This window comes from Vulpes vulpes, chromosome 2 (assembly GCF_048418805.1).
Source record: "Vulpes vulpes isolate BD-2025 chromosome 2, VulVul3, whole genome shotgun sequence".
In the NCBI taxonomy this organism is placed as follows: domain Eukaryota; kingdom Metazoa; phylum Chordata; class Mammalia; order Carnivora; family Canidae; genus Vulpes; species Vulpes vulpes.
In genome coordinates this window covers 44,344,840-44,371,206 of record NC_132781.1, presented here as the reverse complement: position 1 = coordinate 44,371,206, position 26,367 = coordinate 44,344,840, and the positions used below count along the sequence as shown (strand labels likewise).

The window sequence follows — 26,367 nt, the reverse complement described above, 5'->3', positions numbered from 1 at the left end:
AATAATGGGATTGTTGGTATGGTCTTTTTTTGTTTGTTGGTTGGTTGGTATGGTCTTTGGTGAGATGAATGTGAACCCCATGGCCATCCCAGCTGATGCCAGAGCAAGCCTTTCCATTTTGAGGCATTTGGACTATGGCTGAGAATGAGATTGACCTTGGTACTCCAAGTAACTCACTTGTGGATGCCTGAAATTCCATTGAGGGTCTTCCTCTAGGACTAGTATTATTCTATTTCTGAGACTATTACAAATTCAAATCCCCAGGAATGGGTGGGTGGGGTGGGTTCTCTGAGTTCACAAATGGCAGCTCTGTGTCATGAGACACAAGGGCCCTGAATACCAAGAGATGCCCCTGATGGGTACCACAAGGGGAGCCAGAGGGCCACAAGACAATCTCCATCACCCTCTGCTGCTGACTCAGTCCAGCTCTGCCTTCAGAAGTAGGAGCCAAAGGCAAGGGAGAGGGAGAGTAAGGCCCAGTAAAAGCCCAAATCCAGATCCCAGCCAGCCTCACTCAAGTAGCTGAAAAAGCAAGAAGCTCCAGGTCCCTTTTACCTGCAGGGCCCTTCTGTACGGTCCCACTGGGACAGTCATGCTTTCCTCAAGGACAGCTCTGTGGTTGTCCACAGGCCTGGACAAGAACTTTCCAGGTTCTTGAAACACACTCAACTACCATTGTGACCCTTCTGTACACCTACCAGCACTCTCGCCCAGAGGCCAAATTTGGCAGTGTATTTGGGGGCTGCAGGTGTAGAAGGTTCAACCTGGTCACCTGAGAGAGGCCCCCCAGTGAGGCAGGGCCGGTTCCCCCTGGCGGCTGGAGCACTGCCCCGGGCGTGGCCGGCTGCCCCGTCTGGTCCCCTAGTACAAGAATCTGCATGCTTCCTCCCCTCGTCGTTTCCTTCCTCTCGGTTCCTCCCTCGCCAGCCTACCTGGAGGCAGGTAATAAAGCAGGAGGAGGGAGATGGATGGATGGGGAGGGTGGAGAGCCACGTGGTGCCATAAAGCCCAGCTAGAGAGGGCCCGTCCGGGGAGTGTCCAGCCCGCGGGAGTCGAGGCTCGGGAGGTGGCCTGCAAGCCCAGTGGGCTGGAGCCGGGGGCAGCGAGGCCCGGGGAAGGCCATGCACCGAGGCGTGCCGGGACCAGGCCTCAGGGGCCTCCAGGGCGCTGAGGGCTCCTCCGAGGACTCGGGGGGCTCTTGCCTGGAGGCCGGGAGGCATTTGGGGGTGCTGAGGGAGAAGGGCGAGGCCGAGGAGGCGGCGGGCGGCCGGAAGCGCGCTCGGCCGGCGCGCTCCAAGGCGCGGCGCATGGCGGCCAACGTGCGGGAGCGCAAGCGCATCCTGGACTACAACGAGGCGTTCAACGCGCTGCGCCGGGCGCTGCGGCACGACCTGGGCGGCAAGAGGCTCTCCAAGATCGCCACGCTGCGCAGGGCCATCCACCGCATCGCGGCGCTCTCCCTGGTGCTGCGCGCCAGCCCCGCGCCCCGCTGGCCCTGCGGGCACCTGGAGTGCCACGGGCAGGCCGCGCGCGCCGCCGCGGGGGGCAGCGGGGATGCGGGCTCCAGCCCCCCGCCGCCCGCGCCGCCGCCCGTCGGCCCCTTCGCGCCGCGCTGCGCCTCGTGCTCCCCGCGCACGGCCCCCGGACGGCCCCGGGCGGCGGCCGAGGCTCAGGGCGCGGCCCAGGCGTCCACGGGAAGCTGGCGCCGGGTCCCAGCGGCTCCCTCGGCCTGGCCGCGGGCCCACCTGCGAGCGGGCCCCGGGCTGGGCTCCCAGCACTCCTGACTGGCTCCCGGGAGCTACCCGTAGGCCTGGAGGGAGGAGCCAGTGGCAGGACGGCTGCAAAAGGGTAGACCAAACCGCCGCCGGGACCCAGAACAACGGAGTGGCTGAGGCCTGAGAGCGAGAGGAGGCAGCCTGGCCAATGGGAAGGAACTCGAGCCCAGGGCGCACTGCCCGGCACCCCTCTCGCCGCCCGGATCCCAAGCAGGGGTGGCGGCTCTAAGAAAGGTGCAGGATCCTTCCGTTTGGACTTGAACTCTTCTCTCAAAGTGATCTTTGCAGTCCTGTGCCTCTGAGTCCTGTGTTCTCTTGCTGCTTTATAGGAGAAAGGGGGCTTTTGGACAGGGGGACTTGAATGTGGGAGGGCGGGTGACCCCTGGTGTGGTCGGATGACAGTGTGGTGTCCACATCCCCTGCCTGTGCTGATACCCCAAGTCTGTGATCTGAGAGAGCCAACAGAAGGAGCCAAATAAAAAGGAAAAAGTTGCCATCTCTGACTGCTATAAGGTGTCCACTGGGCTTAGTGGCCCAGGGTGGCAGGAAAGCCTGAGGACTGGGAGCTCACTGCGGAATGTGGGGACCTGGGCCTGATGCCTGGAGGTAGGTACCTGGGGCATTGATTCCTGGCAAGCCCCCAGGTGTGGCTGAGCACTGTGAGGAGCACTGTGGGAGAGGACATTATTTGAAGAGGGGGAGCAGCACCAAGAGACTCAAGCTGGGGTCAGCCTCACCTCTGGACGGGATACCCTGCAGAGCCGCTGTCTGCAGTGACCCACTGCCAGGGCTGCATCAGAAGCAAAGTCTGGGCTAGTCCCAGGAAAGGAAGCCTACAGCAGACCACGGACTGGGGGGGTCAGTAAGTCCTGCCTGTACCCTCAGTGTGGGTGCATGGAGCTCCCAGGGAGAAGTGGTCTGGTGCAGCCAGAGCCTCTCTGATGAGGGGCAGAGGTGGAATCAAAAGATTACAGGGAAGAGGTTAAGGGAATTAGGGCCTGAGGCCAAGTCTGTTGAGAAAGTGGGAGGCATGACTGGCCCTCCCAGAGAGGTCTGGAGAGCTTTGGGATCTAAGGTGAGCACTCCCGCGCTAGTGTCTGGCCTCACTCCTGCTGACCAGGCTGCTGCTGCAGTTGCTGCCTGCGGGGGTGAGAACCCAGGTGTGCCAGGGGAGGGGCTGGGGGCTCTCTGGTCTCCTTGGAGAGCTGGACACTCTCCAGCTGGGGGAAGAAAAGTTACACAACTCAGAATTGGGGGAGCATCACGGATGAAGTTGGAGCTATAGACCCAGAGATGAGTGAGAGATCCCCCAGATAGTCAAGGTGAGGCTCACTGCTGTAATTAAAGATATCTTTGCTTTCTGCAAGCAAGACACTGGCTGGCACACTCAGCACCCTGTCCAGAGCCCACAGGTATTAGGACTCCCAATTTTACAGGGCAGGTGGCTGCAGCACAGATCACAAAAAGGCTTTGACTCTGGGCAGAGGAATCATGGGGTCCAATCAGGAACAAAATGTGGGAATCTGGCCCCAGGCTTGCCCACTGAGCCTTCCATCTGTGGAGAGGTGGTGCCACTGTCTGATAGTGGAAAGGAAAGAGCCAGACCAACGTGTGTTCTGCCACTTACTACGTGTGTGACCCATGGCATCACTTAACCTCTCTAAACCTCTAGTTCCTCACCAGTGACACAGATGATTCCACCTCAGGGTGGCTGTGAGGGTTAACACTGGTTCATTATGTGCAGTTTCTGGCAATTAGAAGGTGTTCCATAAATTGTTACTGTTTGTATATTCTTATAAATCTTATGATAAGTTTGGACAATGCTTCTGCCTTGCTTCGGCTCCAGGTTTTTATGCCCTGGAAACATAATAAAATGACCAGTAAGTCCTGCTTTCCTAAGTTCCAGGATAGAAAGAGGTGAGAGTTCTGGCACAGTTGCACTCTCAGCTCAGGAATGGTGAGGGTGCCCCCTGCAGGTGGAAGTGTGAGTGTGCAGCAGATGTGTGAAGTCAGAGGGGAGGATGTGAAAGTACTTCGCAGTGTCTTCATTTTCCAGCTGAGTGACCTTGGGCAAATTGCCCAAGGGCTTTGAGCCCCGGTGTTTCCCTCTGTATAATGGGCTAAAATAAGTACTTACATCATAGGCTGTTGTGCAGACTAAATGAGATAATGCATTTCAAGCACTTAGCATAGTGTCCGGCCCTGTGAGCGCTCAATGAGTGAAAGCTATTAAGACAAATTCTATTCACAGGTTGTTATAAAAAGAGAATGCGTGGGAAGCTGTTTTATAAATGAAAGCTGGGGATCCCTGGGTGGCGCAGCGGTTTGGCGCCTGCCTTTGGCCCAGGGCGCGATCCTGGAGATCCAGGATCGAATCCCACATCAGGCTCCCGGTGCATGGAGCCTGCTTCTCCCTCTGCCTATGTCTCTGCCTCTCTCTCTCTCTCTGACTATCATAAATAAATAAAAATTTAAAAAAATTTATAAATGAAAGCTGACAACACATTAGCTATTGTCTTATCAGGACCATGTGTTCGAGTGCATTTGTGTGTGTGTTTGTGTATATATACATATATATTGTTAAGATTTTATTTATTTATTCATGAGAGACACGGAGACAGGCAGAGAAAAGCAGGCTTCTCATGGGGAGCCTGATGTGGGACTCGATCCCACCACCCCAGGATCACTTCCTGAGCCAAAGGCAGGTGCTTAAACACTGAGCCACCTAGGCTCCCCCATACTTGTGTATATTTGTGTGCTGTTAGGTGTTTGCCTAGTATTCAAAGACATTTTTTTGTCGCAAAGGTTCTCTGATACCCACACATCACATGAGTGCTTATATAGACATGTGGACGTGTGAATATTTGTGTGTGTATATGTGTATGTATTGACCTAACAGGGACACCTCCCTACCTCTCCCTGATGCATTAGGGTCTCCTGGGCTCTAATACCTTTAATTATGTGCCCTCCAAATTTTCTGGAACCCTTGTTTGATTTTTTTAATCTGGATCCCCAAACCATATCCATCCAAGATGACTGGCTTACTGTGAGAGAAGCTAAATTTGTGATTATTAAAGAAATGGACATTATCAACGGAGACCAGATAGGTTTGTCCAAATACAGAGAAAAATGGTTTGACAATAGGTATGAAGCAAATCTAAAGAGGAAAGTGCTAGAAAGAGAAAACATGTAGGAGAGCTGCTAAAAGTTATGGCTAAAAGATACGAAGTGTTGGGGTGCCTGGGTGACTCAGTCGGCTGAGCATCTGACTCTTGATTTTGGTCAGGTAACCATCTTGGGGTCGTGGGATGCAGCTCTGAGTTCAGCAGGGAATCTGCTGGAGATTCTCTCTGCTTCTCCCACTGCCTCTCCCCTACGTCATGCTCTCTCTCAAATAAATAAATAAATAAATCTTAAACTTAAAAAAAAAAAAGATTTTATTTATTTATTAATGAGAAACACACACAGAGAGAGGCAGAGACATAGGCAGAGGCAGAAGTAGGCTCCCTGCAAGGAGCCTGATGTGGGGACTTGATCGGGGATCCCAGGATCACGCCCTGAGCCTGAGGCAGACGCTCAACTGCTGAGCCACTCAGGTGTCCCTAAATAAATCTAAAAAAAAAAAAGAGAGAGAGAGAGAGAGAGAGAGAGAGATGGAGGACTGGTATATCTAAAGACAGAAATCCTCTATCTATAAGGTTGATCGCAACCATGCACTGGAATAGTGCAGGAAAGAGGGGGGCACAGAAAAGAATGGCAGACCCTGGTAGCAGCTTCACAGCTCACGAAGGGCTGATACACGCAGTCTTTTGGCTCCTCTTAGGAAGTCTGAACCTTCCAACCCCTCGCCTTGTATTCATTGCCTCCATCACAGGGACCAGCACCTTGTCTGTCTAGCAATGAGAGAGACACACTGGCAGAGATAGATAACAAATGTGAGACCGATGTTGTCAGGGATGGTGAGGAAAGGGCACATTTCCAGATTTCTAGTTGTCCTGTGGATCTGTTCCTTTTCTGGTATAAAACAATTTGGCCAAATTGCAATTAAAGTACTCCAGGAGAGTAATCCGAAAAGGAAAAGCAGATTTGCAAAGAAGGTGGTCCCAGAGGCACTGGCCCAGTGAAAGATTTGAAAGAATACCAAGGCCCAATCCTAGAGACATGGTGAAGAGCAAAGGCTGGTGTTCTAACAGAGGGAAAATCGTGAGTTAGAGGAGCAGATCACACAACGGTCTGTGCCCACTGATTATAACCATAGACAAACGTGTAGGTACATGAACGATACCCTAAGAGAATTTGGAGAGATGCAAACAGTTAATATCTATTAGGTTCTTCACAATTGCTTTTTAAAGGTGCAGATTTGTTTCCTTAGAGAGCCTTCCAAAGAGGGGTAGGGAAATGTTTTGAGCAAGGACAGCAAGGACAAAGTATCCTGAGTGGATCCTTTGCAGGGAGTCCACTTCACTGGATATGAAACCTGGATGCTTGCTGATAGGAGTGGGATTACATCAAGTTTTTCTTACATTGTGTGTGTGTGTGTACATGCATGCTCACACGTACCACAGATACCAGAAGGCTGCAGTTGTCCCTGGTGCAGGGTGAGCTAAGCCCAGGAGGGCCTCAGTGAGAAGAGGAATTGACTTCATTATTCCTGCCCTGTCAGCCCCAGAGGGTTTCCTGACACCTTTGGCATGGATCTGAGAGAGTTCAATTACCTCTACCCTTGGATTGGGGTCCAATTCCCCCATCCTTCTGAGGTTTGCTCCCCTGCCCATCCTACCCCCAAAGGACATCCCCACAGTATGCAGGTCCCTTTCCCCTTCACTGCTAACATCTCGCCATCTTCCTTGCTCCGAGTGCACTAAGGCTGGGGCCAGGCAGAGAGGTAGGAATTAGCGTCCATGTGGACACACCCTGGGCACTTGGTTGGTGTCTTCAGCCAGCCAGACCTTCGCTGGGCCAGGGTCTGGGCAAGGAAGGGGCAGGGCATACCTGGGAATACCTTTCTTCAGCAGCTAGTGGAACAGACAGGCCAGTCCGGCTGTCTAGCTGCAGGGGCTCACAGCTCCAATCCCCTGGGGAAGGCCAGACTCCTGAAGGTGGAGCTGCAGGAGCTCCATGCCTGCAGCTAGCCCAGCCCCTTGCTGTTTTGCAGAAAACGGGCCCAGAGTTCCCAGATCTTCATGTTAAAAGTCTGGTGCTCCATTTCTATGTGAAATGGATTTTTTTAAAAGCACATATTGAGTTAACACTGTGCAGACCAAACCCACTCTGTATGCTAAGTATGACCCATGGGCCTCCGTTTAAGACCCTACTTGGGGGATGCTTAGGGGGCTCAGTGGTTGAGCATGTGCCTTAGGCTCAGGTCGTGATCCCAGGGTCCGGGGATCAAGTCTCGCATTGGGCTCCTTGTGAAGAGCCTGCTTCTCCCTCTGCCTATGTCTCCGCCTCTGTGAATCTCATAAATAAATACATAAGATCTTAGAGAGAGAGAGAGAGAGAGAGAGAGAGCGCCTAGTTGGGAGTGGGGGAAGTGCGGAGGCGGCACCTCACACTGGAGTGGGGGCAGCTGGCTGCACCGGATTACTCGCCCTGGAGGGAGCCCCGACCTGAGGCTCCTCCCTGCTCCTCCCCTTCCCCAGGCCACAGCCCTACCTTTGGTCTTTCCCCTCATCACTAGGAGGCCACTAGATGGCACTGTGAGCCCAGCATCGCCCTGTGGCCTAGTCATCCCAGGCTGGGGAGGGGTTGGGGGGCAAGACCAGGAAGCCAGCCTGGCAGCCCCACAGCCACGAGTCATCCTGGGGGCTTCTTGGCTTTTTCTTTTCTCTTAGAGTTTTAAGTAAGTCAAAAAGACCCCTTTTTTATTTTTTATTTTATTTTTAATTTTTAATTTTTTAATTTATTTATGATAGTCAAGAGAGAGAGAGAGAGAGAGAGAGAGGCAGAGACACAGGCAGAGGGGGAAGCAGTCTCCATGCACCGGGAGCCTGACGTGGGACTCAATCCCGGGACTCCAGAATCATGCCTGGGCTGAAGATGGTGCTAAACCACTGAGCCACCCGGGCTGCCTACATTCCTTTTTTTTAAAAAAAGATTATTTATTTATTTGAGAGAGAGAGAACACAGGGGGAGAGGCAGAGGGAGAGAATCCTCAAGCAGACCCCCTGCTGAGGATGGAGCCCAACGTGGGGCTCAATCCTAGGACCCTGAGATCATGACCCCAGCCAAGGTCAGACGATTAACCAACTGAGCCACCCAGGCGCCCCTTACATTTCTTTTTGTACTAATTATTCGAAAGTGTGCTTTATAGTTAAGCACATTTCACTTTATTTTATCTTTTTAAAGATTTTTATTTATTTATTTATTCATGAGAGAAACACAGAGAGAGCTAGAGACATAGGTAGAGGGAGAAGCAGGCTCCCTACAGGGAGCCTGATGCAGGACTTGATCCCAGGACCCCAGGATTACGACCTGAGCCAAAGACAGATAGATGCTCAACCACTGAGCCACCAGGTGCCCCAGCACATTTCACTTTAGCTACGTTTCAGGTGCTCAATAGCCACGCTGGGCTAAAGGCTATGGAATCTTTGGGCTGTGCAGCTATAGGCCCCCCCCCCCCCCCCCCCAGGGGCCCAGGGTCAGCTTCCATGTGATAGGAAGTGCCTGTCAGACACTGACTTAGAGTCTAGGGGTCTCAGGGACCCAACTTCCCACCCTCTGCAGGAGATCTCCTGTTTAAAAAGGCATTAGCACATTCTCGGAAGTTCCTGGGCAGGGTAGCCCAGCTTATTCTCTTGCCCCACCCCTGGCCTGAGGGTGAAAGAGCTTCCTTAAGAACAGAGATAAGGAGGAAGTCTCTATCCCCCACCCTACCTGCTCTTCCCCACAGAGAGCAACAATCTCATTGCTTGCCCTGGAGGCCAGCCTTTTGCAAACAATAATGGGTTTCCTCTATGGAGCAAAAATTCTTAATTTAGTATAGTCAGATTCACCAAACTTGAAAATTTATGCCAAAGTTACACACTAGGGCAGCCCCGGTGGTGTGGTTTAGCACCGCCTTCGGCCCAGGGCGTGATCCTGGAGACCCTGGATTGAGTCCCACGTTGTTGGGCTCCCTGCATGGAGCCTGCTTCTCCCTCTGCCTGTGTCTCTGCCTCTCATTCTCTGTGTTTCTATGAATAAATAAATAAAATCTTTAAAAAAAATAACAAAGTTACACACTATTTTCAAAACTTATTAGTCTCCAGGTGCCTTTTCATCTCCCCAGACTTCCCTTGAGCCCCTAGCATGTGGCTCTTTCCTCCCTCCACTCTGTTATCTGGTCACATTACCACCCCCCCAGCCCCCCACCCCCATCCCTTGTCACAGCCCTTGCTAGAAGCAGCATTTTTTTTAAAAAGATTTTATTTATTCATGAGAGACATAGAGAGAGAGGCAGAGACTTAGGGAGGGAGAAGCAGGCTCCCGGGACTTGATCCCAGGGACCCCAGGATCATGACCTGAGCCAGAGGAAGACTCTCAACCACTGAACCACCCAGGTGCCCCTGGAAGCAGCATTTTTGAGGCCAGCTTGACACACAAACCAAAGCTACTTCTTTTCACTACAGTTGCTCATCTTGCGCCAAGCTGGGCCCCAGGCCCGGACAAGGGAGTGATGTCTGGTTGAGATGAGTGTCCCTCCATTTCCGGCCTCAGTTTTCTCATCGGGACTATCAAACGATCTGAACCCCACAACCTCTGAGGCCCATCCCACCTCTACCTTCCCATCCCTGTCCTGTATGACCCTAGCTAGGACTTTAGATTCTTTCCTGTACCCTTTCCCATCACCCACTCTGAGACACACACATACACACACACACACACACACACACAGAGAGTGATTCCAGGTGGTGCTTATGAAACAATGCAAGGAGAGAGATATTGGGGACACAAAAGAGATGAGGAGCATGGAGGAGGAGGCTGAAACAAGGGGAAGACAGGGGAGGGAATGATGGGAGACCACAAGAATCAGAGAGGACAGGCTCACCCGGTGAGGGCTCACCAGGATCGAAGCCCTTCAGAACTGGCATCTGCCCCCAGGGAGCTCGTGAACAGAAGTGTCTTTGCTGCTCTTTGAAAGCACCCCAGAAAGGCCCTGATGGGCATGAGTTGGAACTCTCATGGAACCTTCCTCCCTAACAACCCCCCCCCCCACCCTGAGGAGCTCAGAACCCCATTGAGGCAGGATCCTCAGGCGATGCTTAGTCCACCCTCCCCTCCTGGAGCCCGGAGCCAGGCTGTGGCCTGGACACCTCAGGGGGATGGAGGTGAGGGTGGAGGTGGGCTGCCTAGGTCCATAGGTCTGGGGCTCAGCGTTTCCTGACAGAGGGGAAGGTGTGTGAGCCTACTCCAGCAGAAGAGAAGCGGAGGGCTCCATTTCCCAGGACAGTTGAAGACACCCCCCACACTCTGTGACCCACTTTGTCTTTTTCCCCTACCTGGAGCCCCCAGCCCATTGAGGCAGGTTCTGTGGCTGCAGTGGAAGCCAGAGGCCCACCCCAGTCCTTCTGGGCTGCACTGGGCTGCACTGGGGCAGAGGCAGTACACGGCTTGGCAGTTCTCAGGGGAGAGGGGAATTAAAAAGAAAAAGCATCTCTGAAGGGGGAGGGAGGGAGCTGTGTGTACACACATACTCGCTCCCTCCCTCCCCGACTTAGCCTGAGCCTCACCCAGGAGAGGAGCGTCTTCTCTCTGCTCTTGGAGCTGCCTCTGTTACTTCCCCGCCCATCTGTGCTGTTAGCAGCACCAGCAAAGTTGGCCTCCAACTTGAACAGAGCCCAGGGCTCCAGCTTCCCGAAGCTCCTCGGGGGCATCAGATAGGCCTCAGCCTCTGAACTCGGGCTGCCTGGAGAAGCCGACCCTGCCATCTAGCCCTGGCTTCCCTGGGTGACACTTCTGCCCCTGACCCGTAGGCCCCTGGATCTGGGCTGAGGAATGGTGTGCTGAGGTCCCTCTGGAGCCGATCGTCTCAGCCTGAAGCCCCAAGCCAACATGGCCAACCCTGTGCAGCCTCAGTTTCCCTTGGCTCAGGAGCCCAGCACTGCCTTACCCCTGGACCTGCCAGAGATGGAGAAGCTCCTCACGAAGGTGGAAGGCAAGGATGACAAGCCACTGAAGCTGTCCAAGTCCCTCTCCGGGGCCCTGGACCTGGAGCAGAATGGTCATGGCCTGCCCTTCAAGGTGGCTTTTGAGGGGCGACAGGAAGCCACACTGCCATGGTCTCCCTCTCGGGCCAGCTCTAGGAGGGCATCCTCCGTTGCCACTGCCTCCTCTGCCCAGGACCAAGAAGTCCCCAAAGATTACCTCATCCTTGCCATCGCCTCCTGCTTCTGTCCCGTCTGGCCCCTCAACCTCATCCCCCTCATATTTTCTATCATGGTAAGTGCTGCTCTTTGCTCCAGGGCAGAGGCTGGGCCCTGGGCTCAGGAGGTATGTTCCCCTGGAAGGCACCACTCTGCCTAGGGTGCAGAGGAGGGAGAGCTGGGGGCTGGGGGCTGGGAGGAAAATTCCCTTTCTCACCTGGCCTACTACCCCCCACCCCCAACAGAAGAGGGGGCCAGGTACCGAAGACCTTCTGTTTGCTGCCCTCCCTCATCTCGGATCTTTGTCATTACAGCTTGACTTTGCACACATCCCTGCTAGGGAAGGGACCCCAGGGAGCCACATGGAGCTCAACTCCACATTGCAGAGAGGCAGCCAAGTTGAAGTTGGGAGGGCTTGCCTTTTGTTGGAAGGGGGGGTGTCCCAAGGAGTCACCCTGAGTGAGGCTGTGGCTGTGTGTTAGTAGAGGTTGTGGCCAGTGTGGGCTCTCAGGACCCTGAGTTCTCAGGAGGGGGGCCAGCTGCCCCCACCCTTCACCCCAGGCCACCTGGGTGTTCTAATGGCCTTTGCCAACTCTGGTTTCCAAGAGCCGGTGTGGCTTCCTTGACGCGCACTGAGGGCCCTGGGGCCTGACTCCCCCGAGGCTGCTCCTTCGGGGAGGGGGGCTGTTTTTGCTGGAGCCCCTGGGCCTCAGTGCTGACACTGATTTCAGCATCTGTTTTTAGTCTGTCTTTAGGTTAGGGGAGGTCTGGGCCGTGGATGAAAATGTGTGTCAGAGGGCATGGCTGGCCTTGCCAAGGAGGAGCATGTGGGCTAGTCTTTGCTTCTCACACACTTGTCCTTAGGGTTCTGAGTAAACTTAGGTTGTCCCCAAACCAAGCCATTTGATTAGAGCTACTTACAGAAGATCCACAACAAACATTGGTAGATGTTGGCAAGTGACTTTGAGGTCCAAGAAGAGGGGGGACGGAAAGGGTGGTGAGAGAGACATGGGGCAGGCACTGGCTTTCAGAATGCAAACAGAAAACAGGAGTAGTAAAGCACTGGCCCCACGCTGGTCAGGGCTGGGGGACAGGGCAGGGAGATGCTGTCTGCTTCCCTGTGGAGGGACTCCCCTGCTGAGTCATCTGTCACCGAGTCCTTGAGAGCTGTGGTCACTCCTGCTGTGGTCACTCCTGGGCTGTCCTCTGAGAAAGCCCCTGACCCCTCAGACACCTCCTTCCGCCTTGCTAAGGCCCAGTGTCCATCCAGGGATGCCTTCCCTGACCCCCTGGCAGATCTAGCACAAGATCCAGGGCTGAGCGGGGCCTGACAGTAGGGGGGTGTCTTTGAGGAGCTTCCTGTACCTTTCTGCACTTAGGGGCTGCTGGGGCAGAACCAGGTCTCAGAGGTGCAGCCAGGGGCTCTGGGCAGGGCCACCCTCTTGGTTATAGGGAGAAGCCCCAGAAGGGGAGACAGGCTTTGGTGAGGAAACGTTACAAGGGCTCAGGAGAAAACAGGTTGTTGGAATCCATCTCTTTGTGGGGGTGACAGGGTGCAGGCTGGGAAGACATTGTCAAATGCCCCTGAGTCCAAGACTGTGAGACCACTGAACCCACCCCCAGGACATTTGTACATCCTCCTCAGGTTCCTGAGTCCATTCTGAAGGTCACTGGGCCAGAGGCAGGGAATATGGTGCTAAACCAGAACCAATTCCCAGGAGCCTCCAGTCTAGTGGAGAGAAACTTGTAAACAGATCCTGTAACACACTGCAAGAAGTGCTCATGCTAGATGGAACCACGAGGTATCATGGGGCCTCGGGCAAGTGACTCAAATCTCTCTTCTCAGTTTTCCCATCTGCAAAATGGGTGTCACACAATACTTACATTAGAGAGCTGTGTGAGGGTGAAGTGAGATGAGCTGCACAAAGTGCTTAAGTACAATACCCAACACACAGCAAGTGCTCTTACATGGTAGCAATAATTAAGTGGAACCTGAGTGTCTCCCTGGCCAGGCATGGGATGCCATCATGGTTTTTTTGGGTTTTCTCGGAGCTTTGAAATATAATACACATATCATACAATTCATCTGTTCAAAGTGTACAATTCAGAGATTTTTAGTATGTTCACAGATAAATGCAACCATAACCACAGTCAGTTTTAGGACATTTTTCTCACCTCCAAAAAAGCTCCATGCCTTTTTTATCACCCCATCTCTCCCATGAGCCCCCTCAAATCTAACAAACCACTTATCTTTCTGTGTCTATGGATTTGCCTCTTCTGGACATTTCATATCAGTGGAATCCTACAGTATGTGGTCCTTTGGGTGTGGCTGCAAGCTTCAGCTGGGCTGTGGCATATGTATCACACGGTTTGGAGCCAGAGAGAGGTGTGGTCAGATTTCCATTTTGGTAAAGCTGGCTGGTACAGGGTAAGAGGAGGGGTGGAAGGGGTCCCTCTGAGCCTGGCAGTAGGGAGAAGGAACCTTTGCAGGAGCACAGGTGAGAGATGAAGAAGCCTGGACCAGGGCATAGTGAGAGGCAAAAAGGATTCCTGGAAACCTTCTAAGAGTTGTTAACATTTATTCAGTCGACCATTCACTTGACTGGCAAGTTGCTTGTATGGAGACAACTAAGTAGTAGAGAATGATTGAGTCCCCCAAGAATCAATATGCCCCCTTTACCAATGAGGTGTCATGCTAGGCATTTGGGAAGATGGAGGACATGGTCTATTTGACATGGTGGAAGGATGCAAGAGAATGGTGATGGAGGGAGGTAGGCAGAGACCTGCTCTTGGGATTTAAGTTTTATCCTAGTGGCTCTGGGGAGCCCCTGAAAAATTTTAAGCAGAGGCATGATGTGGTCTGTTCATATTTTAAAACTAACACCCAACTGCACTGGGAAATGAGCTTGAGCAGGCAGGACTAGGGGGAGGACCCTCTTGAGTTAGTCCAGATGGGATGATGAAGGCATGGGCCGAGCAGTGGCTTAGGAAGGAGGGCACCAATGAGAGAATTGGAGAAGAGAAAGCAGTGGCAATTATTTCACACTCCTGGTTATCTCACTCCAAGGGAAGGGGACAGGAAAGGGTTTTGAAAAGAAGATTCCAGGGGTGGAAGGCAAACTAGAAGAGAGGGAGAGACACCCAGGGAGGAGCAAGTTTGAGAGGAGGAGGAATGGTCCAATGCAGTGGAGAGGTCAGGCCCAATACAGATGTGAGTGTCCAGTGGCTGGGCCACTTACAGACCCCTGGGGACCCTGGTGACGGAGAGGGTGAGGCAAGAGGAGAGGTGACTGAGGAGGTTCCTGAGGAGGAAACATGGAGGGTGCAGAAGTGGGATCCCAAAGAGGGACCTCGTCTCTGGGAGCCTGCAGGAAAGGCCATGAGGGCAGCAGCAGATAGAAATGCTCAAGTGAAAAGGAGCTGGCTCATGCTGTATGGGCTCCATGCCACCAGGGGCACACACAAGGACATTTGCTGAGAAAAAGGGCCTGGTGACAGGGGATGACAAGAGAGGTGACAAGGGACAGAGAGGTCAATGACCTAAGGGCCCTGCTGAGGCTGGACATCAGGATCCTGAGTGGTCAACAGCCTGCGCGGTGGTGCATTTTTTTCTCCAGCTATTTGGGTATAGAGTCACACATGGGGCATTGGATCCACCTGAGGCTGGGGATGGCAGGGTTGCCATGAAGGCAGACCAAGTGTCACAGAATGATGCTGGCGAGGATGGCAAATGTGGGACAGAAGGATCAGGCTGGGCTGGAGGGAATGAGGCTAGGAAGGTGGTGATGACTTTGGAGGAGAGGGCGGGGTAACAGGTAGAGGCTCAAAGAAGTCCAAGAGCTGGTGCTGTGAGAGAGAGGGCATGAGAGAGGTTCTGGGGGCTGATATTTCAAAGCAGGGCCATATGGGGTGGCAGCGAGGTGGAGTAGAGCTGTGGAAATGAATTTCCAAAGAGAACTGTGAGAAACCAGGAAGAAGGAGCCTGGGGGAGCCCTGTGTTGAGGGATATCACTTGCTAACTGTCGGGCACAGGTCCACATTTTTTACATACATTATCTCATTTAATCCAGGCTATAACCATATGAGGTCCAGGTATTGGTATTATTTTCCCTTTTACAGCTGAGAAAGCTGAAGCAGAGCTGTGGAGTAACCTGCTGGGATTGAGGAACCCAGGATTAGATGGCTGGAGCCAGAGCCCCTGTTCTACCCAGGACACTAGCCCACCTCGTGGGAATTGGGGGAGCCTGGCCAGGATGGGGTGTTATTGGGTGTGCCCACCATTGTCTCCCTTCTTTTGGGAGCCAGCTAGAGTTCACAGGACCCTCCCAGTCCCCAGGAAGGAAGGGGTCAGTTATTCATGGAGCCATGAGACGTGGCCCCACCCAAGCAGAGGTGAAGGAGGGACAGAGAGTACGGATAGTAAGTCTCCTGTGCTGGTATCTCTAGGTCCTGGGGACAGACCCCAGAACTCCTTACCTGAGTCCCGCTCTAGTTACCAAGTAAAGCCCTTGACCCCAGCGGGGAAGGAGACCTACAGCCCTGATGGCCTTTCCAGAGCTTAGAGTCTGCAGAGCATGCCCTACCATGAGGCCGACAGTCTAGCTAATTGTTCTCATTTACCACATGAGGTGACAGAGACACTTGAGCAGTGCCTTGACCATGGTCACACAACTGGTAAGAGGGATGTCCGCTGGATGCTGAGTCTATCTCCATGCCCCTGCCCTGCATCTACCTCTGGGGACAAAGATGGTGTATCCCTCCCAGGAAAGTCAGACCTTTGGGGCATTTGTGTAGGGAGGAAAGAATCCACTTCCTTCCCTCTTTCTCTCCATGCTCCCCCTCAACATGTCATCCCTCTCCACCCCTACTGACTCTATCAGTGGGAGACTAGTGGACCAGCAGTGTCCTTTCCACTGTGGCTGTAACAACAGGTCTGATCCCAGGTATTCAGACCTAACCCTGTAGCCTCCCGTGAGCCTCCTGAGGTGGCCAGGACTGGCTTCATCTGTTTTTCTCCTGGGTCAGGCTGACAGATGGCCATGTTCCTCCTCAGGGCCAGCAACAGGGGGACCTGAACCCCAGGCAGTTGGGCCTTCAGTTGACAGCAGTGCTTAAACAAGCATCAGACAGACCTGGCTGTGCATCCCAGCTCTGTGCCTTATAAGCCACGTGACCGTGTCTAAATCCCTCAACCTCCTTCTGTAGCCTCAGTTCTCTCATCTATTAAATAGGTTTAATAAGACTGTCTACCCCATAAATCTGTTGGGAGGATTACCTGGGTTAATATATGTGAAAACACCTACCACAGAGCCTGGCACATAGTAAATGTTTAATAAATGGCAGTGGTTACTGTTATTAATACTAAATGAAATTTGTAATGTCAGAGGAAAGGGCAAATCCCTAGTGGGCAAGCAATTCTGACTTGAGCCAGTTTGGGGGATACTGGAGTGTCAGCCCTCGTGACGCCATCTGGGAGAGGGGCAGCCCTGTCCGTGGTTTTGTTGGAAGCCTCTGATCAACCACTTTTCTGTCAATTCCTCTTACCACATGTGGGAAGCATGAAAGACGTCCAGAGTGGTTCAATATTCCCTTTCTCAGGCATTCTGGATGACCTGGTTATTTAACTGACCAGTTGTAGACTCCCTTTCATGCATTCATGCATTCACCCAGCAAGAGCGCTGAGCCCCAACCAGTACTGAGGATCAGCTGGCACAGACACATGGCTTAAAGTATTGAAAATATTGACATACTTCTGAATGGTTGGCAAACAGTTGCTGTCTCAAGGTCCTAACCATCCCCAACCACTCCCACTCCCACCCCCCATGGGAGCTGACTGGAGTCCTTCCCCAGGAGCCCCCACCCCACCCCATGCCTCTCCACTCTCCAGCAACTGAAGTTAACCCTGTAGTTAGGGCATTCCAGAAAGAACTGCACTGTTGTACAGAGAGGGATGTGAAAGGGGGCATGGGGAAGCACATCCCTTAGCTTTGACCTGCCAGGAGTTTCTTGATCTCTGTGGAAGGAAAAATAGCTGATCAGTGATCAGCTGATCACATCTTGTCAGTTCTCCTCAGACCTGCTGGGGCTTGGCCGGAGCCTCAGGAGTGGAGGAAGCTCATTCCTGATAGGTTCCGCAGCCACCCTCCTCTGGCTGGTTTCGGCTACGCCCCCCCCCCAACACGCAGCTCTCCCCAACACTTCCCATACCCCATCTGCTTCCCTCCCCACCCCCTACCAGCTCTCAGGCTTTTTTCAGTGTCTTTCCTCACTGATCTATTAACCTGAATTCATTTTCTCCCTTACCATTCCCACAGCCGTTGCAATCACAAATGATCTATTAATTCACTGTCATTACAACCATTACTGCAATTATTATTGTGCCTTCAACTTGAGCCATTTGGTATAAAGGGGAGAGGATGTCATTAAGTGGGGTTTGATATGCAGCTGGTAAGTCACTCATAAAAAGTAATGAAGGAACTTCTTCCATTCCTGGAGTCAAGGGATGAATTTTTCATTTGGGAACTAATGGAAGGACTTCAGAAATGAGTGCCAGCTAGTGGTAAGGAACTTCTATATATAAAAGTAGGGCTTGGGTGGGGGTGAATGGGTGACGGGCACTGAGGGGGACACTTGACGGGATGAGCACTGGGTGTTATTCTGTATGTTGGTAAATTGAACACCAATAAAAATTAATTTATCAAAAAACAAATAAATAAATTAATTAAATAAATAAAATAAAAATAAATAAATAAAAGTAGGGCTCTCCTCTTCAAGGCAGCTATTCCCTCCATTTTACAGATCAGAAAACTAAGATTTACAGAATAGTCATGAGGTTTACATTGCACAACATATGACACATAGCGTATGATCCAACAATGGCTTATCTGGACATTCCCAGTGCATGTCCCTGAACACTGTCTCTCAGGCTCAAAGGAACATGCATGAGTGGGATGCACAGGCTGATGGCTCTGTGGATAATGAAGAGCAATTGAGTTTAGAGTGAAAAATTCATTTCTCCCTCCTGCTTCTCCTTCCCACCTCTTATACCCAAGCAACCACACATACGCCTCCACGGTCCTGAATCATTGCCAAATGCACAAAGATTTCTCTGGCAAGTGAGGAGCAGGACTCATCTCAAATCCTGTGCCCCTTCCCGCTGCATGCCAGGTTTACAGCTGAGAATGAGTCTCTTGGTAATGATTCAAAGTAGCCCCAGAATTTCTTTTCTTTTCTTTTTTCTTTTTTTTAAGATTTTGTTTAGAGACACAGGCAGAGGGAGAAGCAGGCTCCCTACAGGAAGCCTGACATGGGACTTGATCCCGGGTCTCCAGGATCATACCCTGGGCTGCAGGCGGCGCCAAACCGCTGTGCCACCGGGGCTGCCCAGCCCCAGAATTTCTAAAGCCAAACTTCCTGGAAATTCCTGAAGCATTTCTGTATGTTGCCCCCTCTTCCTCCCAAGAGGGAGGAAGGTGCTGCCTTGATGTTGAAGTCCTTCGTGCAGTGACCTGGGCTGGCCATACAGAGAGCTGGAGGTGGCGTGAGTTACAAAACCCAGATAACAGATATCTTTCCTGTGGGACCTGTTGCCTTTATTTTATTCATGAATCTTCTATTAACTTGGAGCATTCCACTGGCTAAGTTCAGTGGTTGGAAAACAGACTCTTCTCTCATTCTTTTTCTCTTCTTTTATCCTTTACTTCCTCAAATGCTTACTGAATGTCTCTTAGGGCCAGTCCCTAGGTTACATAAGAGGGACACCAAGATTGAGGCTGCTCGGTCCCTGCCTTCAAGTCTAGGGTAAGAGATTGACATGAGAACTAATGATACAAGATGGGAAGGGAGGAAGAGAGCATGGTGTAAGATGCTATGGGAGCCCCAAAGAAGGGCTGATTGATTGCTTTTGGGCACCAAGGAAAGTTTTACTGGAGGTGATTCTTGAAGGGTGAGGCTGGTGCAGTCTCCAGATGAAACATATTGCAGAAAAAAAAAAAAAAAGAAACATATTGCAGGAGTGGATAGGGCAGTGGAATCAGCTGGAGATGTAGGGGCAGACTTGAGGGACATTAGAAAGGTCAAGAATTCATACCTGGTGATATTTGAGGATGAGGAGAGACAGAGAAAAGCCACTCATCCAGGGTCATGGAGATAGGAGAGCTGTAGAGGGTGGGGACAGGCACGCAGGAAATCTAATTTCAAAACCTGCGCTCCCCTCCAGGCTGCCCTTGCCTTGTAGGGAGCTGGGAGGCTGCACCTGCTTGCCAGGTCTAGGTGGGCTTGTGAGTCTCAGGATGGGCTGTTGCCTGAGCCCCTGCCCATGCCCCCTCCTCAAACCAGCCCCACCTCCTCTTTAATCTCTTGCTGGATGACACTTGTCCATTGTCACTGGGCACCCTGAGGTCCAGAGGCATGAACACTCACAACATTCTGACCAGACCCTCCTACAGACCTATTGAAGTGTGAGACCACCTGTACCCACATTTGTCCTGTCTCCAAGACAGCGGTGCTCTCCTCTGCTGGCTGTGCTCAAGTCTAAATCTCTCTGTTACCCTGAGTTCAGGACATTGGGGTTCAGAACTCAGGAATACTCAGGACATTGGGGCACCAATCACCTCTGGGTCTTTTCATCCTCTCCCTCTGACTGGATCTTTCTCTCTCCTGTTTTGATGAAATCCTCTATTTGTCTTACTCAGTTGTAGGACGCCCAGTACCTACAAGACAGAATCCAGATTCCATTTTGTGATAGTCAGGGTCCTTGCTGACCTGGCCTCTCTTCTCTGCTCCAGTTGCTTCACAGAGGGGGTGGCATTGGGGCAGCCATCGAAGGACCGATATGGACCGGTGGTTGAAAAGGTGGGAATGCTGGCAGGAGAGAGAGCACTAGCAAAGGCATGTGAGAGTTGGTGCTCAGACCTGGAGCAATTCAGATTGGCTGGGTCCTGAGGTTGTGGAAAGGAAGAGTAGAGGATAAAATCTGGAAGTGCAACATTAACCTGGGTTTGGACTTTGTTCTGTGAACAGTGGAGAGGCCATGGAAAATGCTGGGCAGGGTCACTGGCTAAGTCACCATCTTCTTAAACTTGTGCATCAGCTTCCAACTCTCCACTTCCTCTCTTTTTTAAGATTTTATTCATTAATTCACGAGACACACACACACACACACACACACACAGAGAGAGAGAGAGAGAGAGAGAGAGAGAGAGAGGCAGGGACACAAGCAGAGGGAGAAGCAGGCTCCATGCAAGGAGCCCGATGTGGGACCTGATCCTGGGACACCAGGATCACGCCCTGGGCCGAAGGCAGGCGCTACACTGCTGAGCCACCCAGGGATCTCCTCCACCTCCTCTCTGATCCCACCCTACGACCACATGCCAGGGGTCTAGCACAGGGCCTGCCATAAATCTCTGTAGAGGGGAATGGTCGTGTGGGGAGTGGCATGGAGAGGAAGAGAGTGTAGAGCTGGGGATGGATCTTCAGGAGGCCATTGTGCTGGCTTGGGTGGGAAGTGGAACTGGACCCAGAGCAGGTGCAAGGCAGCCAGAGAAGACTGCAGTGGAATTGACCAGGAGAGGAAACCTCTTGGTAGGATGGATGGGACAGGCATTGTGACCAACTGGGATGACGGACTCCACGCTGTGTCCAATAATTGGACAGAGGAGCACAAGGCCAGGAGCAGATCTGAGGCAAAGCAAGTCTGATGTCAAACACTGTGGCAGGCAGGTGGCACCGTCCTGGAAGGAGCTTGAACAGGGAGCCATGGCGTGGGGTGGGAGATTGGTTAGGTTTCTGAGAGGAGAAAAAGACAGGACCTGGGGGAGGGAGGGCACCCTCATGAAGAGAACAGAGAGGGGAGGGGTATCTTTGCTGAACTTCAGCTTCTTTAAAAGTGGGCAACACTGCCAAGCGCATGGGGTGTTCTGAGCCTAAATGAGATTCAGGTGTAGTCCTTAGCAACCTGCCTGGTGCAAAGTAAGGCCTCAAGACATCATCACCACCACCACCATCATCAAAGGACTCAACTGTATTTCCTGCTGAACTCAGGAGCCTCAGATAATTGGATAATAAAGTAACCAAATAAGTGGCCTAATACCTTGAAAGCAGTCACACCTCTAGTGGACTCCTGCTTGTATCTGTTCTAGAAGTCCAGGAAACATCAGAGACTTCTAGAGCTGGAGGAGTCTGGAAGTCACAGGCCAGCCTTGGTCAGCAGGCTGATTCTTAAACCATCATGGATGGGGTGTGGGGCCTCCATGGATACACTTGGGACATACCTCCTACTGAGCCCCTGTAGGACCTCCCAAGAGCTGGCCATCCCCACACTCACCCACCTGCTTTCACTAAATTAAATAAGGTTGAGAAAAACCAAGCTCACTGAGAAAGAGTGAGGTATCAAATGGACCCCTGTGAAGCCAGGCATGGCCTCCCCCAAGCCCCAGCCTCTCCAATTCAAACCCAAGATGCCTGCCTTTCTGGTATGATTTGGGAAGTCAGCTTAGTTGAGGAAGCTCGTGGTTTCTGGGTGGGAAATAGGAAGAGGGAGGATCAATGATATTTTTTCCTGTTGTGGAAGACAGGGTCATAGAGGAGCAGAGGCAGGCCTTCGGGCTACAGAAAAAGCCATAGGGCTGTGTTAGGGTGGCCATAGCAGTGAGCCTTGGGCAGGGCTCCAGAGGGGGGGCTTACTGTCCTGCCAGCTCAGCATGGCCTGGACCTGGCCCACCCTCCCAGACTCTCCGTCCCTACTATGCCACCTGCCACTGTGACTGTGACTCAGCACTGCTCTGAGAGGAAGTGCCCTGCACTGCTTGGTTCTGTTTCCAGTGAGGGGTGGGCTCGGTTGGGGGTTCCCACAAGAGATGTGAGCCACTTGAGCAGGAGAAGCCTGCTTCCTGTCCTCAAGATAGGTGCTGGAATGTGGGCTGCAGTGGAGGCTGGGTGGGTTCTGGAGGCCCAGGCCAGGGGCCCCCCAACAGGTCTGCTGGGAACAGCTTTCCTGAGGTCTCTGCCACCCTCTCTTTGCAGTCCCGAAGTAGCGTGCAACAGGGGGACCTGGATGGGGCTCGGAGGCTGGGTCGCCTGGCCCGGCTGCTCAGCATCACCTTCATCATCATGGGAATCATTATCATCATCGTGGCCATGACTGTCAACTTCACAGGTGAGGCCCCGTCACACGGAGCCAAGCAAGCCAGCTTGCTCAGGACTACGGAAGGGTACAGCCCAGCTCCCTGGGGAGGGGGCAGTGGGAATGAGGTAAGAGCACATGGGGGACATAGACCGATCCTCTCTCAGAAGTGACCCTATCCCCGGTGGTGCCCAGCTCAATGAGACTGGCTTCTGACTTGCCTTTCACCCGGGTCATTAGGAAAGGGTATGGGAAAAGCATAGGCCTGGGAGTCAGAGGCGGCCAGCTCCAGTCTCAGCTCTGAGGGACTTGGGCTGGTGTCGTGTCTGGCTGAGCCTTGTGAGCATCACCCAAGATCATGGATGTGATGCTGCTTGGTGAATAGTGGGCCTGCCCTGGAAGCATTCCTGTTGCGATGGCCAGCACATACTGGGAATAAACAATGCATGTGGTGGAAGTCTGGGGGGAACACTCTGTGAGCCCCCAGAGTTGGCCCAGGGAAATTAACCAAGTGGGGGCACCATTTTGAAAGGTGACCCTCAGCTGCTCAATGGGCCAGCACAACTTTGAGCGTCTGGGCTGTGCACGGCAGCGTTGTCCATTTGCCTCCCTTCACATGCTCGCCTTGGGAAGCCCCCAAGCATCTCTGCCTCTTGCAGGGAACAGCCTAAGCTTTTCCCCCAAAGACTTGGCTACTCCAGACGCACCATGTGGACCAGCAGCAGTGGCTGCTGACACCAGGAGTGTGTCAGAAACGCAGAGTCTCAGGCCCCAGCCCAAACCCACTGCATTTCAGCTAAGAGTCTGTATTTCAGTAAGATTTCCAGTCCAGTCATTAAAAGAGGCACTGATTTAGAACAGGAGGGTTCAACCTGGGGCAGAAAGCCTGAGATTCGGCGGTGGGGTCATGGGCAGCCCTGGCCACTTTGGAGAGGGAAGAGTTCAGTTTGTATTCAGCCTGCCTGGGTTTCAAATCCATGTCCTCCACTGTCCAAGTGTTTGAAATGAAGCACGTTCTATGCTGTCTGTGGGGCTGGCGGCCGCACAGGAACATGAGGGGCAGGGGCCTGCTGGTGTGAGCATTAGCTGGGGAGCCCCCTGTGCACCTCAGCCTCCTTTGTCCTGTGGCTGCTTATCACGTTTGCCATGACTTTTTTGACGGCAAAGGATGAGTATTGAACTCAAACTGGCAAAGGGAATTGTTTGAAAAACTCAGGCCTCGATGGTTCTATGTTTGGGGGTCCTCTGGCACTGTGAACTGACAGCTGAGGCTGCAGGTGGGAGTTTAGACACCCCAATCAGAGGACCCTGTTGCCTCTTCCCATTAGGAAACAAAACCCCAAATCCTCCAGGCAAGGACTTGAAAGCCTGTTCTGAGCTCTCTTCTGCCGTGACTGTTCTCTTTACAGTTCCAAAGAAATAAAACCAACCGGGGCACTGCGCTGGTGGAGGCAGCCCTGGCCGGCTGGAGGCCTCCAAACTCACACACCCCACCTCCCGCGGGAGCACAGAACAGTGACGTCCCTGAGCCCCCAAAGCACTAACTTGGAGGGAAGCCCCCAGGTCTCCCCACTGTCAGCCCACATTAGATGCAAAAAGCAAGAAGAATGAATAATGTGGTTTAATCTGATGGACACGGCCCGGTGTTTGGCCTCGGTGTACTGGCTTGTTTCTTATCCCTACGATCTCCTGACCCACCAAGCAGCACATATTGCCTGTCGGAAGGGGAACCAGCCCCGCAGAGGAGATGCAGAGGAGATGGACCGGACCGTGCAGAGGAGAAACAGCACATTCCCTGTGTGTCTGATGAGCAGGAGCCAGGACGTGGGACTTTCTCTTTTGTATTTTTGTGGGCGGGGTGGGGGGGTGCCCGGGTGTAAAAAAGATTATTTGCATGCCTTGTGCCACATGCTTGCTTCGATCCCAGCTCAGAGGCTCAGCTGCCGCCCAGCACACACCCTGGGACCTCCTTGGGCACCCAAGATGTGCAGGTGCCTGGAGAGAGGTGACGGGCCCCATGCGTCACAGGGTGGAGGTACCAGAAGGAATGCTGGTGAAGACAGGAACAGGAACTGCACCTCTTCTCTAGCTTTTCAATTTCAGGATCATCTCTGCTGAGAGCTCCGGTCCCAACACGTCTTCCCAGATGACCCAGCCTGCCTCTTGCTCCCTCCCTACCTGTGCCGTTGCCTGGGGCCTGACCCCAGACCTGCTCAGCCCATGAGGAGCCCAGACCTGAGCTTGCCTCCTGCGACGGCCTCCCTGTTGGTCTAGGGTACAAACTTGGGACCCCATGCAGAGTAGTTCCCAGCCCAGAAGCCCCTGATGCTCTGTGCTTTACCCTGTGTCCCTGGCCATCCACAGACTACAAAGGCTTTCCCTAGAGGGGGTTTTGGGAACACCTTTGGTGGGGGACTTCCCATGGGCTCCCAGGCTATTAGCAGGGAGTGGGCTGGAGGGTTTGATGAAGGTTTAGTGTTGATTTGGTCTAGAGAGTTCTAAGATGGAGGGAAGGGCCTGGCTGTAGGGGCCAGTCTTTGGGAGAGTGGGAGGCCCTGGGTTTGGGAATACACTCATGTGCCGGGAGGCAGGGAGTGACACTATGGCCTCTGTGTCAGGACCTAATTTGACAACTGAAAGGACTGAGCAGGGTCCTTTGACCTCCTGCCTGGTTTCTTGCCCTGGGATTCTCCCCCAGACTTCTACTGGCACAGGCTCTGCCCACAGGGGCTTCTCCTAGGCCCACCTACCTTGCTGGCTTCAGCTCCCAAGCCCTGCCCAGTAGCCGGTGGGCGTTATGGCCCCTGATGGGAGGGCCTGTTCCCAGCCACAGCCAGACTAGCCCCAGGGTGGCAGAGACGGTTTCCGGGCACCCATTCAGAGCCCTCGTGCCTTCTCTCAGGTCCCCTGCCTGTCTCCCCGACGCTCCTCAGAGCTCCTGGGAGGGACCCCTTAGCACAGAGGCTCTGTCTACCAGGAGGAGTCCCAAGTGCAGCTCTGAACCTTCTAGTAGGGCCTTGGTGGCAGGGGAGGGATGCAGGGCCCAGGGGCACTGGGCGGATCCCTCTGGGGCCCAGCATTCCTGTTCCAGCGTCAGTTCCTCAGTTCCTCACCTGGGGAGCAAACTCCGGAAGGAGGGGCTGGTTTTGCTTTACAGGACCTCTGAGGCCCAAATAGAGATGCCTCTGTTGGGGGAGGGAGAGAGGGAGCCCAGAGTATTTGTGTCACTTGCCAAGTCAGGTTGGGCCAGGAACTGTTATGAGGTCTGTGGAACTGGCTGCTCATGAGTTGGTGGTCTCCTGGCAAGCCCTGGGGACCACAGCTTCAGCACCCCAGGGGGAAGAGAGAGGGTGACTAGCTGGTTTAGGCATGGTCCTGTCCGGAAAATGATGGCCAAGGCGGGGTGGTGCTGTGACTGGCATACACACCCAGACCTGCCCTGGATCTGCACAGGCACACACTTGTCCACACTCAAAGCCCAGAAGAGAGAAGCCACTGGCAGACAGCCACAGGACAGCGGGGGCGTCCTTCCGTTCAGGAGAGGACAACTTGGGAAACTTGTAGTTGTACCAAGGACGGAGCTCAGAGGCTCTGAGCATTGTGGAGGCAGAGGCCCCTGGAGTCTGATCCCTCTGGCCAGAGGACCAGGAACTCTGCAGAGAGACTGGGGGGGAGGGTCCCCTGACGCCTCCACCCACAGGCAGCCTGGCACCCCGAGGCCTCACCCCTTGCTGTCCCAGCTCCACTGGAGGTCCGGCCACTGGCCACATGAACCCGCGGTCCTCCAGCTTGGGGCGCTGACGTAGCCTCTCCCTGTGTCCCAGGGGGAGAACTACCCCCACCGCCACCCGGCAGGTGGCCCCTCTGTATCGCTTGGCTTGGGAAGAAATAAAGCTGAAAGTAAACATGCACCACGGGCCTGTGTCTTTGTGCCGCCAGGGCCAAGAGGGTCCAAACCACGGGGGCACGAGCGGAATTCACTCAGCCTGTCGGTTCCAGGATTCCAAGGCTGGGGCTGGGAGCTGGGCAAGGGGAAACTAGGGCACACTCAAGGTGGTCCCCTGGGCAAGTCTGTCCTCCCTGGGCCTCAGTTTCCCTAATGAGGAATGCCAGTCCTGTCCTTCCT

At 53.4% G+C, this 26,367-nt stretch overlaps 2 protein-coding genes across 4 annotated transcripts; both read left to right on the top strand.

Annotated features, from left to right (window-relative positions):
• The first annotated feature begins 946 nt into the window (after positions 1-946).
• Positions 947-4,872, top strand: BHLHA9 (basic helix-loop-helix family member a9). Its single transcript, XM_072747915.1, has one exon. The coding sequence runs from the start codon at positions 1,122-1,124 to the stop codon at positions 1,782-1,784; it is 663 nt and encodes a 220-aa protein (XP_072604016.1). The 5' UTR covers positions 947-1,121; the 3' UTR covers positions 1,785-4,872.
• On the top strand, positions 1,820-26,152 carry TRARG1 (trafficking regulator of GLUT4 (SLC2A4) 1). 3 transcript variants are annotated; one of them, XM_026016227.2, is made up of 4 exons: positions 1,820-2,381; positions 10,730-11,195; positions 22,142-22,369; positions 23,651-26,152. In XM_026016227.2, exons 2-4 carry the CDS (start codon positions 10,809-10,811, stop codon positions 23,783-23,785), a joined length of 750 nt encoding a protein of 249 aa, XP_025872012.2. In that variant the 5' UTR covers positions 1,820-2,381; positions 10,730-10,808; the 3' UTR covers positions 23,786-26,152. The 3 variants fall into 3 exon arrangements, with proteins under 3 accessions (XP_025872012.2, XP_072604015.1, XP_072604014.1); XM_072747914.1 differs by lacking the exon at positions 1,820-2,381 and having other exon boundaries at positions 9,954-11,195; positions 22,142-22,274; XM_072747913.1 differs by lacking the exon at positions 1,820-2,381 and having other exon boundaries at positions 10,465-11,195.
• The last annotated feature ends 215 nt before the right edge of the window (positions 26,153-26,367 follow it).

Bases quoted from the DNA above. Each gene is read 5' to 3' on its own strand.
- BHLHA9 (XM_072747915.1), top strand. From the start codon at position 1,122: ATGCACCGAGGCGTGCCGGGACCAGGCCTCAGGGGCCTCCAGGGCGCT.
- TRARG1 (XM_026016227.2), top strand. From the start codon at position 10,809: ATGGCCAACCCTGTGCAGCCTCAGTTTCCCTTGGCTCAGGAGCCCAGC. The intron at 11,196-22,141 runs GTAAGTGCTGCT...CTCTCTTTGCAG, and splicing joins CCCTCATATTTTCTATCATG to TCCCGAAGTAGCGTGCAACA. The intron at 22,370-23,650 runs GTAAGAGCACAT...TTCTCTTTACAG, and splicing joins GAGGGGGCAGTGGGAATGAG to TTCCAAAGAAATAAAACCAA.